The 15,772-nt window shown below is 43.7% G+C and overlaps 1 protein-coding gene across 17 annotated transcripts in view; it reads right to left on the bottom strand.

The window, feature by feature from the left end:
* Positions 1–15,103, bottom strand: part of MAGI1 (membrane associated guanylate kinase, WW and PDZ domain containing 1) — a 1,074,483-nt gene extending 1,059,380 nt beyond the window's left edge. For 15 of the 17 annotated variants that reach the window (XM_069206490.1, XM_069206480.1, XM_069206492.1 and 12 more), the window contains exon 1: positions 14,495–14,937. In XM_069206490.1, the coding sequence (XP_069062591.1) occupies positions 14,495–14,798 (304 nt within the window). In that variant the 5' untranslated portion in view covers positions 14,799–14,937. Of the gene's footprint in view, positions 1–14,494 lie in introns of all 17 variants that reach the window. The other 2 variants (XM_069206485.1, XM_069206495.1) reach the window with 2 other exon arrangements.
* Positions 15,104–15,772: the final 669 nt, after the last annotated feature.

The following is a 15,772-nucleotide window of genomic DNA, read 5'->3' as shown; positions in this document are numbered from 1 at the left end:
TGAAACTAATTGAAGCAACACAGCCTACGATTCTTTTTAAGGGTTTTAAAATAGCACCTTCGTACAAACTACCACCACCCAGGCACTTGTGAATACATAAACCGTCCAAAGATGCTAATTTTTACGAAGGTACTGCTTAGCACCCTATTTTATATTTTATAGAGCGAGCTCTGTCCTGCTTGGCATTAGCAGTGTTTTACTACTGTATAGATGTTTGTATTTTGCACACGTAAATCAAATACAAACTGGAAAGAAAACGCACCACTAATCAGAAAGCAAGGCAAAGACACATTTGACCACCATTTTTACTAAAATAATCCTAGCAGGCTGAGATGGGAGTGTGACCAAACTCTTTAATATGTGCCCTGGCTAAGCTGCTTCACATTCTTTCCAGGAAACCTCCAGAGAGGGAAGCTGGAGACATGATATGAGGAAAAAACAGGGAGGGTGAAATGAGTCACCACTCAAAAAATCAACACAGTTAGATGTTTAATAAATGTAAGAGCCATACCCGGATAATAGAAAGAAAAATATATATTACCTAAATACCAGATAAAAAAAAAAAATCAACAAAAAAAATTGATTAATGGAAAAGTAATAAAAACAGTGTTAACCTGTTCGAAGAGAGTCAATAGGGGTGACCACTAACATAGAAGTCCTTGGAATCCCATGACGCTCAAAGGAAAACAAAGTTTTAAAAAAGTACGAAAAATATCTGAGTGTCCCTAGAGATGTTTTCAAAGTGAAATTTGGGAAAATTAGATGAGGGCATAGGGTCGGAGAGATTTTTGGGCTTACTGCTGTCATTATAAATACCTTACAAATTATACATTTTGATGTACCTCGCTTATCTCCAGCAAGGGGTGTACTTATCTATAGTCCTGGGTTCCCCTGCTCTGATGGGCAAGTACCGTCCAAAATAGAGCACTTTTGCAAGCAACAATAGCTCTTGTTTGCTTATTGGTACAGGAAGCAGAAATTGTCTCTTAGTCTAAACTACTACAAGTGGTTGAATGGGATAAGTTTGTCGTTTTATGAAGGGGGAACCGATTTTTACCTTTATTAATTTAGATCATCTTTAGACCATCATTGACTGCAATGCATGTCCAAATTGTAATTGATCTGATTTTCACCACACATCCTTTTACCCTTCAAATCCAAACTACAGAGGTATCTACTTGTAGTTAAAGACCCTCGCCATTTCTGCAGGAAAATTGACACAAGTCAGATGTGGAGAAGGTTCACACCCATTGGGCTTTGAGTCAATGGAGTGCTGTGGTCTCATGAGAACAATAGCCCCAGCCACTTGGGCTCATTAGCAAGGTGTCAGTATGTCAAAGATGGCAATGGATTTCTGCCAGGAAGGTTCTAACAAGGTAATGTAAGTGACCAAATTCAACGGTGTCACAGCCAAGACAACAGACATTATGCCTAGCAAACTGATTAAATTTAATTAACAATCTTCAACCTCTGACAAACATCTAATGGAAAGCAAATTCTAACCAACTTCTTTCAGAGGCACGAGGTTCACAAAAAAAATACAGTTTAAAATTCATAATTAATCGCTGCCATCACAGAGATGTGAATTTAGACTTTTATTCCAACACAAAGGTTAAGGAGGCCCAACATGTAGGGATCTGAGTGTCTACGTGTGCGAACGGCCCATAAAAGTATTAGAAGGCTGTACATGACTAGAACTGTACATTTTTTTTTTCAAGCAAAAATTGAAAAGATTATGTTGCATCAACCTCTGTATCTGTGTACTAAAACATGAATGTGCACACTTTTACTCATAACAATATCCTTCTCTAAAGGTCAGCACGGCTCATATTACTGGTGTGTCCTAAAAAGGATGAATAGTCGCATCTTTTCAACAACAGCAATTGAGGGCTGAAGAAAAACATACAGCCTTCAATCAAAGGAAGTAAAAATAAAGTATATGTGTAGTGGCTAAAAAATGACAAATATGATCTTTGCACATTCTGCCCAGGGTTATTACCATATTGTAAAGCTAGTTTGTACATAATGCTTATGTTGACATTTATTATTCATTATGTAGCAGCCAAGATACACTGCATGTGTAGCTGCTTACACTGCATGTGGACCTATGGTTGAAAAAGGTGAACCTTTACATTCAGACATGTGCAGAAGGGTACAATCTCTCCTCTTCCCCACCAATAAACATCCACACACTTGTAAAATTAAGAGACTGTTTTCTAACATATACTATGTGAAAATGCAGATGATTATTCAATCCTTTGAATAATTTGGTTAGTAGCTTAGTTTAAGAGTCAATTCCTCGTGCATCTACAGTTTGGGACTATAGCAGACCACATATGTTCAGTTTGTAAATTAGTAGATACATTCATTCTCATTGCCATCAAAACACTTTGGGCCTGATTCACAAAGGTAAACAAACGTTCATGCAAGTTTACTATTGTTTGCTATTCCCAAAGGGATTTATGAGTAGTATTTTTATGAGCACGGAGTCTCCGCACAGCAAAAGATAGGCCTTTCTATGTACAGAGACTACGCATTCAGAAAGATACTACTCGTAAACCCCTTCGTAAATAGCAAACAATTGTAAACTTACACAAAAGTGAAAGTTTACCTTTGTGAATCAGGTCCTTTTTCTCCTTAGAAATCTTGTATAGGTGTGAACTGAAGATGCTGATGGAATGGTCTGCAGAAATTAAACTCATGGGAGAATAATGGTTTTGGTGCAATAAACAGTACAGCGAGTGGTAGTGCTGTTTCTTAGTGTGCATTAGTGTTATGCAGGTCGGTACAGCTTTATGTAGTACTGTATTGTTGGCCAAAAAGGGATTTTCTCTTACATTTGTACTGTTTTTTTATTTGTAAGGCAGATGTTTGTAAGAGTGCTGCTGTGCAAAAAAAATTGGAGTTAGCTAGTGCTGATCTCCTGTGATGTCACTGAGGTACAGAGGATGTATGAGACAAGGCACCTAACGACGGAGGGAGATGGAAGGTGGACACCAGAAAAGATAGGAAGGCAGGTTCAGAGCAGAAATTGAGAAAGCTAGCATGCCACAGTATTTGACAACTTTGGCACAGACCCTCGCCCAGTTTACTCCTGAGTAGCTTACATTCGATAAGTTACTTGGGGCCTATTTAAGACTGAGGGCCTGATTACGACCCTGGCAGAGAGAATTACTCTGCCCCAAATGTGACAGATATCCCTCCTGCTGCATTACAAGTTCAATTATATCCGATGGAACTTTTAATACAGCGGACGGGATATCAGTCACCTTTGGGACGGAGTAATCCCCTCCGCCAAGGTCATAATCAGGCCCTAAGTCTAAGATAAGTCCTTGATTTTCAGAATCCTCAAAAGGTGATTCAGTGAACCATTTGTCTTTCCTAACTTAATCGAGCTGCAGCTGAGAGAAGGAACCTAAGATGAATAGTGTTTTGGGTAATCCATCAGGATTCACAGATGTGAGAAATTGGAGCCATCTCTATGAAAGTTTAAAGCAACTGCAATACAGTGCCTGAGTGTGACTGAAAGAAGTTGTTGTGGAGAGGTCGAGGGAAAAGAAATCAGAGCAGACAGCAGCAGTCTAACAATGTACTGAAGGGAACAAACAGAAAAGCACCTTTTGTTCTGGTCTGTTCGCTAAGAGATGGATGACTGACCATTCAATCGAACAGAATGAGGGTGTTGAAACTCTCGAACCGAAAACTATGATGGTTCAAAAAGGGAGGTTGTTATGTACGGACACATTATCAACTACATAGAAGAAGAGGAGAAAAAATTGCAAATTTATAAAGTTGAGTCCCAGAGAGTGCTGTGGTTTCATAGTTTCTAACTTTAGTGGGTGTAATGTTCTAATAGCATTATAGTCCTTGTGCATCGGACTACACCAGTCATTGAAGGACCTCTCCTTCATTGCAGACGCTAGATATTCAGGCTTTTAACTCCTCAGCAGTAGGATATAACGCTACACTGCATCACGCCACTGACCGCTATTGCTGACAATTCCTGATGTGGCACATAGGAGGGTAATACAGACTGGTTAAAGAAAAATAGTTTTATGCAGAAAACGGGGAATAAAGTTGTTAGCAAAAAAAAAAACTTTGCAACAACATGACAAGTTGCTTTCCAGAAACCATACTATGTTTGCTATTTGAATGGTACAATGTTTGTTGAAGCACCATCGGTGTTAACGCAAGACTGTTACACCTCGCTTACTGCTGCTGCTACTCAGTTTGTCATCAAAGGCAAATGCAAGCCTTCATGTCAGTCAAGAATACTTTATTTGGATAAATCACACAACAAATTAAAAACAATTTAAAAAAAAACATATCCAAATGAGTATTAAAAACTCCATAGAGAGAAAAGAGTGCAAATAAGTGACTAGGAAATAATCTATCTATCCTCAGTATCCCAAAATACAGTTACACTAGCAGCCAGATAGCAGTACTGTCTCAAATTTTAGGTAAATCAAGTCATTAAAATATGTTAAAAATCCCTGCTATCACATAAGTGAGTACAACAAGACAAAGTGCAAAGTATTAGCCTACCACAGAGTGTTTACATTTAGAAAAGGTGTATTCGCAGTAAACACAATTAAACAAAATCAAATTTCAGTCTAGGTTAAAAATAGTCAAGTGCGTTATACCAAAAAATAAAATATCCAGTAATAAACAGGTCTCAAATCCAAGGCTCTCTAGCATGCATGGCTTTTCTGTAGGACACACACTCTGGCCTAATGTACTTCTGGCTTCCTCCTCCTCATCCAAACATCTTCACAGCACATCGGAATGTGGCGCCCTCATACTTTGCACAATACGGGCTTTGTAACCAGTCACCTGTTCTTTTTTAGACGCGCCTCTGTTTTTGCCAACACAATTTCCATCTTTGCAATCTTGGGAAGGGCAGAAAGGCAGGGTTTAGTTCCTGTTCGGGCCTGACATTCTCCATGAAGACGAGCAAGAACTAACGTAGCTCGCTTAGAGGAATATGGAGGCCAATACCCAAATGAGAAAGGGGCTTGGAGGAACAGGCAGGTGATTATAATGTGCACTAATTACGAAATAAAGTGCATACAACGTTGTTAAATTTGGGGTATTCAGTGATGCGTCCACCGTGCCACATTTCCCAATATGAAACGCAACAGATGTGTGCCAGTGCCTGTGCACCCCTACACACACCCCGGAACACATGGCTTAAGGCACACTGCGCTGCAACGATATATCATGTATGACTCCTCCATCCTCCCACCATACACATGCGAGCACTCACCCATATGTAGCTGCTTAAACGACCTTGGAAGCTGTGGCCAAAACCAGCAGCTAACACTGGGGCCTGAATCCGGGATGTAAAATCTATATGTCTTTTCGTCAGGTCTGGTCGAAGAATCCGTTGAACATCCAGTTTGTGTACAGGGATAATGGCATGGCCTTTTCAACGTCAGATAGTTCTGTCATGTTTCACAGCCAAACACCTGACAAATGACTGTGCTGCTTCCCCTTAAAACACACAGAAACTTCCTTTTGGAACACAGAATGGAATAAAATATCCAAGCAGTGTTGGATAAACAGTGTATGGACAATGACTTGAGTTCACGTCACTGAACAAACAAAACGCATACGTCCATCCAACTTCTTTTCCCGATGTCCAATTCATATCAAAATCATATTTCTAAGTACAAATACTTTTCTTAAATCAAACATAACTGTTTATGTCCAACTCACAAAGGGGTGGGGAGCGTTAGGGGGGTTCCCGGGAGAAGTACGTAGCAGTTGTAGTGGTGGTATAAATGTTCTGTGTAAGCTGGGTGAAATGCAAACACTGCCACCCCCTTACACCGCTGCCAAGACCTGAAAAATACATTTGGCCAATGCACACATAATCTAATCAGGTCGAATACCAGTTGACCTTTAGAACCTGTATTAATACCACACAGGACTTTACCATGCAGTTGCAGTAGTATTAACTCATATTCATATATGTATTATTTTTTTTATAGAGGGTAACTATACAGAGTTTTATGGGGTAAATGTTAAAAAGGGTAGCAGAGAGAATGGGGGAAAACCATGTAAAATATATTCTAAAAGTGGTGGGATCCTGGCAATAAAAAATATTATGGATTTTGCCCCCTCCCAAAAATATTTTTCTTTTTAAACATATATATTTTTATTTTTTCCTCTCTCTCTCTCTGCTAACCTTTAACTCATTCTGTAACCTTAAAAAATTCTTAATACCCTTACTATCCCGTACCCTTACCCATTTCTGAGCACTAAACATCCCAGTAAATCCCTTACTACTCCATACCCTTACCCATCTCTCAATTCTAAAGACCCTTAAAATCCTTACCCATCTCTGAACCCTAAAAATCTCTGTAAAACTGTTACCCATCCCTGAAAACTCTCACTAATGCTCACCCATCACTGACCCCATATAAACTCCTTACTATCCTGTACTCTTACCCATCCCTGAACCCTAAAAACACCCTTTATAACCCTACTGACCTTTAATCCTTACCCATTCCACAACCCTTAAATCCCTTTTATTAAACAACATCATAATTATGTCATATAAAATACTTACCTGCATGGTAAATAGACTTCTGTGGTACTTGCCTGCATGGTGAGGGCATGTGTGATAAAGACCTGTAGAGTATACGCTTTAGTCCATCAGGTCCCTTGAGAAACATGGTAATTGAACCACGTCCGAGGTCCAGCACTGTGGATGCCTTGAACACAAGCCTGAGAGCACCTCTACAAGCCAGTGCTTCAGGAGCCCATGAAACTCATGAAGGAGCTCCTCGCCTAGCGTTCAACTAGCGGTCCACACCGATGCGCACTGTGACTAAGGAATGCTCAGACAAAGGTCACAATCTTCTGGTGATTTACTCTAAGGCCCACATGGTTCTTCTAGTCATACCCTTCTGCAGAACCAAATACAAGAATGCAACATGGAAATGGCATGTGGAAGTCTACAGAGCTCTAAAATAAAATAAAACAATCATTTATATGCTTTAGCACCTTTGGTGAACATTTCTAACAAAAATTGTAACTAAGGTACAATTACACTCGCCACAAAATGTCTTGGTTTGTCAAGGCACTGCATCAATAAGTTCTATGACAGTGCGACCAAAGATCACCACTTGCACTGTTTAGATTATCGCAAACGTTTACAATGACTCAAAAGATTGTTTTGTGTGCTTCAGTGGCGATAGGACTCGTGGGTGGTGAAACTTGAAAGCCTGAATTTTTTCTTTAAAAAAAAAACAGCTCTCTGAAGTATAAGCTTCTCAAATTGCGACTTCCTGCTCCAGTGATTTTCTCCTTCTCATGTGAACCACATTAAAAGACGCGGGCATGTGTGAGAAATATTTGTCAACAGAATAAATTGGATCATATATTGACTGCAAAACATATCAGGTGTATTTGAAGTACTCTGATGAGGGTGGACTGTTTATCCGTTGGCAATTTGTGTTTTAATGTACAGAAAAGAAAAGGGCTGGAAATATCAGCCAACTCCCGTGTTTGAACTCTGAAATGTCCCTCCCTGTCAGCCAATAGATGAAACAGCACCACGCCCACACCTTACCCAAAGCACCGAGACCGTCACCCAGGCCAACGAGACCAGAAGGAGGAGGTGCCTTCCTGCGTCATCATCACCGAGTGCTAAGGCTCTCTGCTGTCGAACATTCAGCGTTTGACGTTTTGTTACTCAATCATGCACAACTGGCCACGTGCTGCACTCCCAAAGAGTGACAGTGAATCAAAACAACACACGAGTATGGAAAAAGATTATTCCCTGCCAAAAGCAACAGGTTTGTCAACATTCGAAACCATTACCTGCTTTACATACAACAGATCCGCTCTCGGTGTACATCATTTTAATGTGAATATGAAAGACAGCCAGACATGTTTAAAGCGTAGAGGGGGCAGTACAGAGTCCGCAGTGACAGTACAAAGGAGATATGAATGTGATGGAGCAAACAAAAATGAAACAACAAAGAGGAGAACATAAGTAGTAGGAGTATGCATTTGTTATACCTTAACACTCCTCCATGCCATCTGTAGTTTACATTTTCTCATATGTGGTTTAAGTACTCTATTAATCCACTTATGGGTAGTTCGTGTTCTGACTCTTGAGTACTAAGTAGGTGTGTCATCATCAGGACTATAAAAAAAACTGAAACATCTGGAAGGCCAGTTGTCATACTGGGAAGTCTAGTCAATACTCGTTCAAAAGCGGTGTCCCCACATAGTTTATAGGAAGGATCCTTTCCCTTTGTGGGTACGTCTTTGGATCATTGAATAATGTTGATGTTCTCTAGAACATGAATGCTCAGGTACTCCTTCCCTGAACATTCCCGAGCACAGTTTCCGTTTTTAGGGACAGAATGCTCTAGTCATCATTTTATATTCACAATAAGAAATGGGTATGTAAAGGAGCTCATTTAAAATTATTGCTTGCCAATGTATTATAGGTGGATATATGAGGAAATCTTTCTGGGTCCAGGCCACTACTTAAGATACCTTAACAAACAATTCATCTACAATAAATAAAAAGCATTTAGTCAGTAGTTATCCCCCAAATCTGGCATGGATCCCGCCCTCCTGGGACTATGTTCGACACCAATATCTTAACATGTCACATTATCCTACTTCAAGTTTTCCACACAGAACGTAACCATGGTGGAAACATATTATGTGAGCAGCTAAACACAAGTTATTTTCAAGAGAAGCATGAGTGTTTGTGATAAAGGTGAAAATACATTTGAACTTCGCATTTAAAACAATTGTAGACGGAAGGGAAACCAGGGATTGGAAAATTGCACAAAACTGTGAATAATGTTAGTTATTAAAACTGCTCTAGGCGCATAAACAATGGGCGTCTGAAGACACTGCATAATGCAAAATGTATTACTACTCTGACTTTTGTTTAATAAAATGTAGCAATTGATCAGCATGGTTCCATCTTACAATACTAGGCTCAACTGGTCCAATCAATAACGGACATTATTAACTACTAAAAAAAAGACGAAATTCTCTTTTTAGAACCAATTCTTCTGATTAAAATAAACTTACTTTTATCCACTGAGATGCCAAAGGAACACCACGACATCAAAAACCCTAGGAACGTTTCTTTCCCATCTCACAACTTGCAAGCATAGTGGTAACACATCAAAATTGATTGACAGCACAGGCAAAAACAAAAACATAGACAATTCACACTCCATTTTATATTTGTAGATTACCATGATGTATTTTCATACTAATATTTAATTAGAAGTGGATTTTTTAGAATGGCTAGTGACTTACATACTGCTTACTACCACACCGTTTTGTCCTTGAAGCACTGCAACCTGTTGTTTCACCTTGGTCAGTTCTACTCATGTTGTCAACTTTAAAACTATGTAAGGCGAGCCAGCCTGACAAAAGTGAACCTTCGATTTACAAGTTAAACAACTCTCTCCAACTCTGGACTTACTCTACCGAGTTACCTCACCAAACTGACAGGAGGGGCAAAGCTAATAGGGATTGGCAAAGCTAACAATTCTTGCTTTTGTGAACTTTTGGCTTAGCCAATGGATTTTAGCCATGCTGCACAGCTTCTGCCATTTTGTGCAGTGTGGCTAAAGTTAAGCAAACACATGCCTACAAAATGATGTAGCCACATTTTTTTTCTTTTTACATACTGATCAGAATTAGGTTTGGTAACTAAAAATAGAATATGCAAAAAAAAATGTTTTATGCGGGCGTGCAAGGTGAGCAGAAGCAACACAAAGAGGGTGAGAAAAACAGCAAAGCAACATGAGGGAAAGAGGGAGGCAAACAGCAAAGCAACATAAGGGATACTAGGGGGTACGTCAAAGTAGCACGAGAAGGGACAAAAAGAAGAGGGGGAGGGAATGCGGAAGGGACAGGGGGAAAGTGGAAGCCAAAGAACCGCAGTGTTGGAGGGAAAGCAAGATGGATGGAGCAGATGATGGAAGTGATGGGGAGAAGCACATGGGCAAGTGCAAAAAGGAGGGGGTGTAGAGAAGGAGACAGGCACCAGAGAACAGCACAGAGTGCAGGGGTAGAGGTCTACATACAGGAGATGGCTCAAAAACACACCCACTCTAAAGGAGTGCTCCAAACAAACGAAAAAAGTAATGCTTGAATAGCAAGCCATGCGAACAGCGATGCCAGCCAACCAAAGAGACTGTTAAGAAGCTATGCTCCACTGAAGGGACAAACGCAAGTTTCACTGTTTCACAAGCAGGGACACCAATAAGAAACAAGCAAATGAGAGTGACAAGGAAGGCCAAACAATGGTAAGCAATGGGCAATTTCCAAGCCCCTCTATGTTCGTGGTAAGCCACATTATGCCTTGCAAAATACAATGCATGTGCTGCCCAGCAGGCTCGACCTAGAAAGCAACAGTGTTAGATGCAGGGGAAATATTAATTATATCCCTGAAATATTTCTCGCTACTAGAAAGACATTGGAATGAAAACAACTCCTGGTCCCGGAAGCCCTATTACAGTCTCCAGAGTGCACGTATGAGAGGAGAACATATTGTAGGGGCAGGCTTCGGAACCCATTGACACCTTTTAAGGTTAGCTACTGAGACATATCTATACCGGATGTGATGAACAAGTCAAATAGATGCGAAGCACAAGGACAGACTGTGCCAAGGGGCAGAGTATGTCCCTCACGGTGAAAGACAGTTGTGAAGTGCACCTGATAGTAGTGAAAAAACTGCTCTACAAATAGCCCGAACCAAATCACTAATATGGTTTATGATGCTGACGGTACCGAGGCTTTGAGGAGGGAGTGGGATGTTGTCAGGCATTAGGGACACAGGGAGGCTGTCTGTGCATCAACCTAGTGTGACAAACAGCGGAAGATGGTGTTGGAACTGTGCACGCCATGTGGCAAGAGACTGTCAGAACTCTGGTGAAGAAGCCAGCACAGTGAGTGAGAAATGAGTACTTTTGAGGACACTATAAAATAACAAATGTGTAACAGAAGATTGCGTCGCGTGCTGCTGAAGATCCGTTTGAAGTGATACGGTTTGAAGTGAGGTTGTAACCGTGCGTCGCATGAGACTGACAAACGTCTCTTGAAAAAGCCAGCACAGAGAGTGAAAATGAGTGAGTCTGAGGACACTGCACAATAACAAACTGTCACAGAAGAGTGAGTCAAGTGCTCCTGAAGATCCCTATAAACTGAAATGGTTTGAGGGGTTTTTCAAACCGTGGGAGCAAAAGTCACCACAGTAAGTGATAGATAAGTGAGCAGAGTACCAAACTGTAAGTCAGAAGGGTGCGTCAGGTGCTGCTGGAGATCTCTTTGCAGTGACGTGTTTTGACAGACACTTGGGAAGGCGGGGCTGGAAGTGCGTATGCAGTGTGAGGAAGCGGAGTGACAAGTCCGTAGAAGCCGCCGGCACAGTGGATGTAGGCAAGGATATGTAGGCACTGCATAACAAGAGAATGTGTAGCATGAGTGTGCCATGTCCTGCCGGAGAGTGCGTGTGAGGAGACTGTGCCAGGTCTAGCGAAGCAGTCTGGCAGTAGGAGACAGATGAATGTAGAAGGCCCTGTGGGAGCCAGTGTGCGTGTACAGTGGCAGAATATGCAAGAGCGTTGCGAGTCTCTGTGCAGGACACGTGTGATTTTAGAGATCCGTTCAGACCATCAGTGTAATTAATAGTGCCTACTGTAAGACCAGTAAGAACCTGTTTTAGACGAGCACGTGTTCAGATGTCGTCAAAGGGTGCCACGTGTGGCACACTTACTGTGTCTGTACACAGCAGCAACAGGCCTGCGGCGAAACGCACTCGCTCAAGGTGAACCTGCTCGAGGAGGAGATACAGGGAGCTGTGGAATAACCCGTCAGTGGTGTTTGGGCACTATTCGAATACGCGACAGGAGACAGATGCGGTGGGGGGAGGGGGCGGGGGGGAATCATGCTGGGGGGTGTTCAGAAGGAACAATCATGTGACAAAAGAATGTCAAAACACCTGCTAAAGTATTTGGTATTATAAAATAAAACGTGCATTTGTAAACTTATGTGAGAAACACCTGCACAGTGTCAGAGTATCTGACATTAGATAACTCAGAGGTGCGGTGATGACGTAGGTACAGTGAAACTTACTTTGTAAGGTCTAGATGCTGTGAGACTTGTGGTAAGTACAATGCCCTTCTCTAAATGACGTCTTTACAATGAGTGCACAGTGTGATGTCCTGGAGGCGTTACTGGTGTATGTACTGGGTGGGAGGAGCTATTTCAGATTTGTAAATTATGGCTTAAGGAGATAAGGCCCTGGTGCTCATACACATGTGTTTAAGGTCTGACTGCTGTTAGAAGTTTGTGTCCATTGGCCTGAGCTGTTTAAGGTCCAACTATGGTTTGAGACGCATGCAGTGATAGGGATTGTGTAATTGAGATGCAGTACAATATTAGTGTTTTATGTATTGTGGCAAGGGCTGTGTAAGGTCTTACCACTGTTAGTGGCCGTTCAATGACTAGGTCTGTGTAGGGTAAGTTAGCGGTCAACTGACTTGTGCGATGAATGTGCAGTGACAGGGGCTATGAACATGTGCAGTCCACGAAACCCTAGGGGGCTACTCTTACTGAAAAATTAACATTAACTGATTAAAAAAGTGTATATATGTATATAAAGAAGCTAAATGTACAATTTCGAAGTTTAAAATGTTCTGTAAATGTGAAGAAATTTGAAACTGGAGGCTAAAAATTAAGTAAGCATCTTCAGGTTGGTTTGTGAGAGCAGTGCAAACGCATCACACAGAATAGAGTAAGGATGATGGGCGGCCGCAACTGAATTTAGAAACGCTCCAACCCTCGTATTAAAATTACAATTTTGATTTTTGTTATACTTGATTGTGAATTAAATCAATTATTTAATTATAAGTGTATTTATTTGATGATTGTTTCTTTATAGTTTGTGTATCGCGGTTCAAATCATCGAAAACGCTTAGGCCAAGTTTCCCAGCTTTAAATAATAACTCAGTGGGGGTCTCCAGATTCCAGTAATGATTAAGTGGTCATCCTCAGAAGTCAAAAGGTTAAGAACCACTGGTGTGCAGTGTAAGCCTGCAGAGCACTGGGCTGTTGAAGACGTTTAGGAAGCTATGCAAGATCCTAAAGGCGTGCAGCAACATTTTAAGGACAATTTAGAGATGTGCAGAGTAACAGGGAATGCAAGGTTGTGTGGAAGACTTGTGTATAGTCACACAGTCTGTATAAAGTCACTGAGGGTTTGTCGTTCGACACAGGAGTACAGTAGTAGGGGCTGTAGCTGACCCTGTTAAAACCTGTTATAGCAGAAATGCTCAGTCACCGAGTGAATGACTCGGTTGCAGTCAGGTGTACAGTGGAATGCACTGTTATGCAACAAGTAGCATTCATTTAGCTTTTTTAGTAAATAACAGCCCATTTGCACTTGTAGGCACCATGCATGGGAATGTTTGACACCTGTAGCTCGAGACCTTTTCTATTGTGCTTTTGGTGAGCTATGCCAAGACAGAGGATGTGTATGGCCTTTTGGCTGTGCGTGTGGGATAGCTTGAGCCGTGAAAACAGTGGCAGAGCCAGTAAAAAAAGCAACAGGACCTCTTGCGACAGACCTAAAACCTTTTACTGAGACAGTAACATAACTGGTTTGACAATGCAATGGCAGAGCGTGTCAGAGAGGGCCAATGACTTTTCCTATCACATAGACAAGAATAAAGCTTCAGTGATAATAGTGAACAACTGTAATACTCAGTGAAAGGGTTTATGTATCACAGACGCAGCGTTCTGACAAGTCTTGTAACTTAATTGACAGAGTTGGTGATAGACTTTGTCTGGCAGGAGATTTCCGTTTAGCAATGTCTTAGATCTGGAATGTATGCAGCGAAGCGCGCGACAAACCTTGTGTAACCCAGACTGGGGAAGAGCGAAGCACAGGTCTTATAGGTCAGAGAGCACATGACTGACGTGCCGGTGGTTGAGCCTGTGTGACAGCGTTTGTGATGGAGCCTAGAATTCAGCCTGTGTGACAAGCCGTGCGCAAAACTTAAAAAGCACTTCTGTGTAGGAAACTTGTAGCAGAAACTTATGAGATAAAAACAGCGGAATGTGCAGTAAGCCTGTGTGATGTTATTTGTGTGACAGAGCCTGTTGTAACCTTGTACGCAGCCTATTTGACAGAGCCCGTGACAGAGAGTCTGTGAGAGATCATGTGACACTACATACAGCATTCGGTCCTGATTACCTGGCTGTGATGCCCCTTACCACAGAGCATGCTGTAAACCTTCAACAGAGACTGCGAAATATCTTCGTGGGATGCACTCTGGGGAGAGTCTGCTGAGAGGTGGACTTTATACAGAACCCGCGATGCACTTTGTACCAAGAGTGTTACCGCTCCCTGTGGTACACTCTGTGCGGCGCCTGCGGTACCCTCACAGCCCGTGTCACGTAACACACTTCACACACATCAGCCCACCTGGCCCCTCACCTTGTCTGACGGTCTTGAGCGGCACCGGCTCCTTGCTCTCCCGGACCAGCTCCTGCACGTCGTACCTCGGCAGCCCGGACACCGAGACCCCGGCTACCTCCAGCAGCAGCTCCGCTACCGCCAGGCTGCCCTCGACGCACTGCAGGGCGGCCAGCTCATCGCCCTCTCCCAGGTAGCAGAACTCTCCGTGCTCTGCGCCCCCCAGCAGCGGCAGTGCCAGCCCCGGGCTCCCGGGGGCTCGGCTCACCGTGCAGCGGGTCACCCTGCCGGTCCAGTGACTCTTCTTCTGGATCACCTTGGCCATGGCTGCGGGAGGCCCCCCCAGGCACTGGACAGGTGCCCCCCGGGGGCCAGCGGCTCATAGAACAGGGGCTCCGGCCAGACACACGGGGTGAGCGCGCCCCGGGAGCAGGAACCCAACTTCCCTGTCCGGCGGACCCGCAGCCCCCACCAGGAGAACTTTTCCCTGCTGCCCGGGGGTGAGCGGGCTGGCACTGCGCCCTCAGGTGCCTGCCGCACACTGGCTGCGGGGGTTCCCGCCGTCCCCCGCGGCCGCCCGCAGTCCTCTCTCCCCAGCTGTCACTTTCTGCCCTGCCTCGGGCTCCGGGGAATGGGCCGCGGCTCCTTTAAGAGGATACAAAGGCTTCTCGCCGCTGTTTGCTGTTCTCGATCCGCTGATGGGAACGGAGGGCGCGCATGCGCAGTGCGCTGCTGAGGGAACCTGCCTGCGCCCGGTCCCTCCCCGCCCTGCCCGGCTCCCGCCGGAGGCGTCTCGGACACACACACCGGCCGGGGAGCCGCCCCGGGTCCCAGCGCCGGCCGCCGCCCCAGGCACTGTCTGCGGTCAGGCTGGGGCGCCCAGGCCACCTCGGTGTTTCTGAAAGGGACAGGCTGCTGGGACTATGGCTCTCTGTCCCTACCCTGGCCGGACTTTCAGAGGTGTAGCTCTGGCTGGAAGGGACCCCCGGTGCGCCCAGAGGCGAGAAAGTACTCTTACTCCTAGGAAGTACACGGTACTGGTGGCGGGCTCCCCTGCACAAGCAAAGAGTTGAGGTTGTGAAAAGGATGCCCCGGTCTTTACGTCTCCGGGCGGCACAGAGCGGGATTGTCCGGAGACCACACCTGACCATCAACTTCAGGGCGTATGTGAGGGCACATGTATGACCACCTTGGACTGTTGACAGCAGTGGGGCGGCAACGGTGTGCAGTGCATCGCTCACGTGTATGAGGACAGTGTGGGTAGAGTTTCACTTGCAGCTCTGGATCTCAGCTCACCAT

Source organism: Pleurodeles waltl, chromosome 9, assembly GCF_031143425.1.
Source record: "Pleurodeles waltl isolate 20211129_DDA chromosome 9, aPleWal1.hap1.20221129, whole genome shotgun sequence".
In the NCBI taxonomy this organism is placed as follows: domain Eukaryota; kingdom Metazoa; phylum Chordata; class Amphibia; order Caudata; family Salamandridae; genus Pleurodeles; species Pleurodeles waltl.
This window is presented reverse-complemented; position numbering and strand designations above follow the sequence as displayed.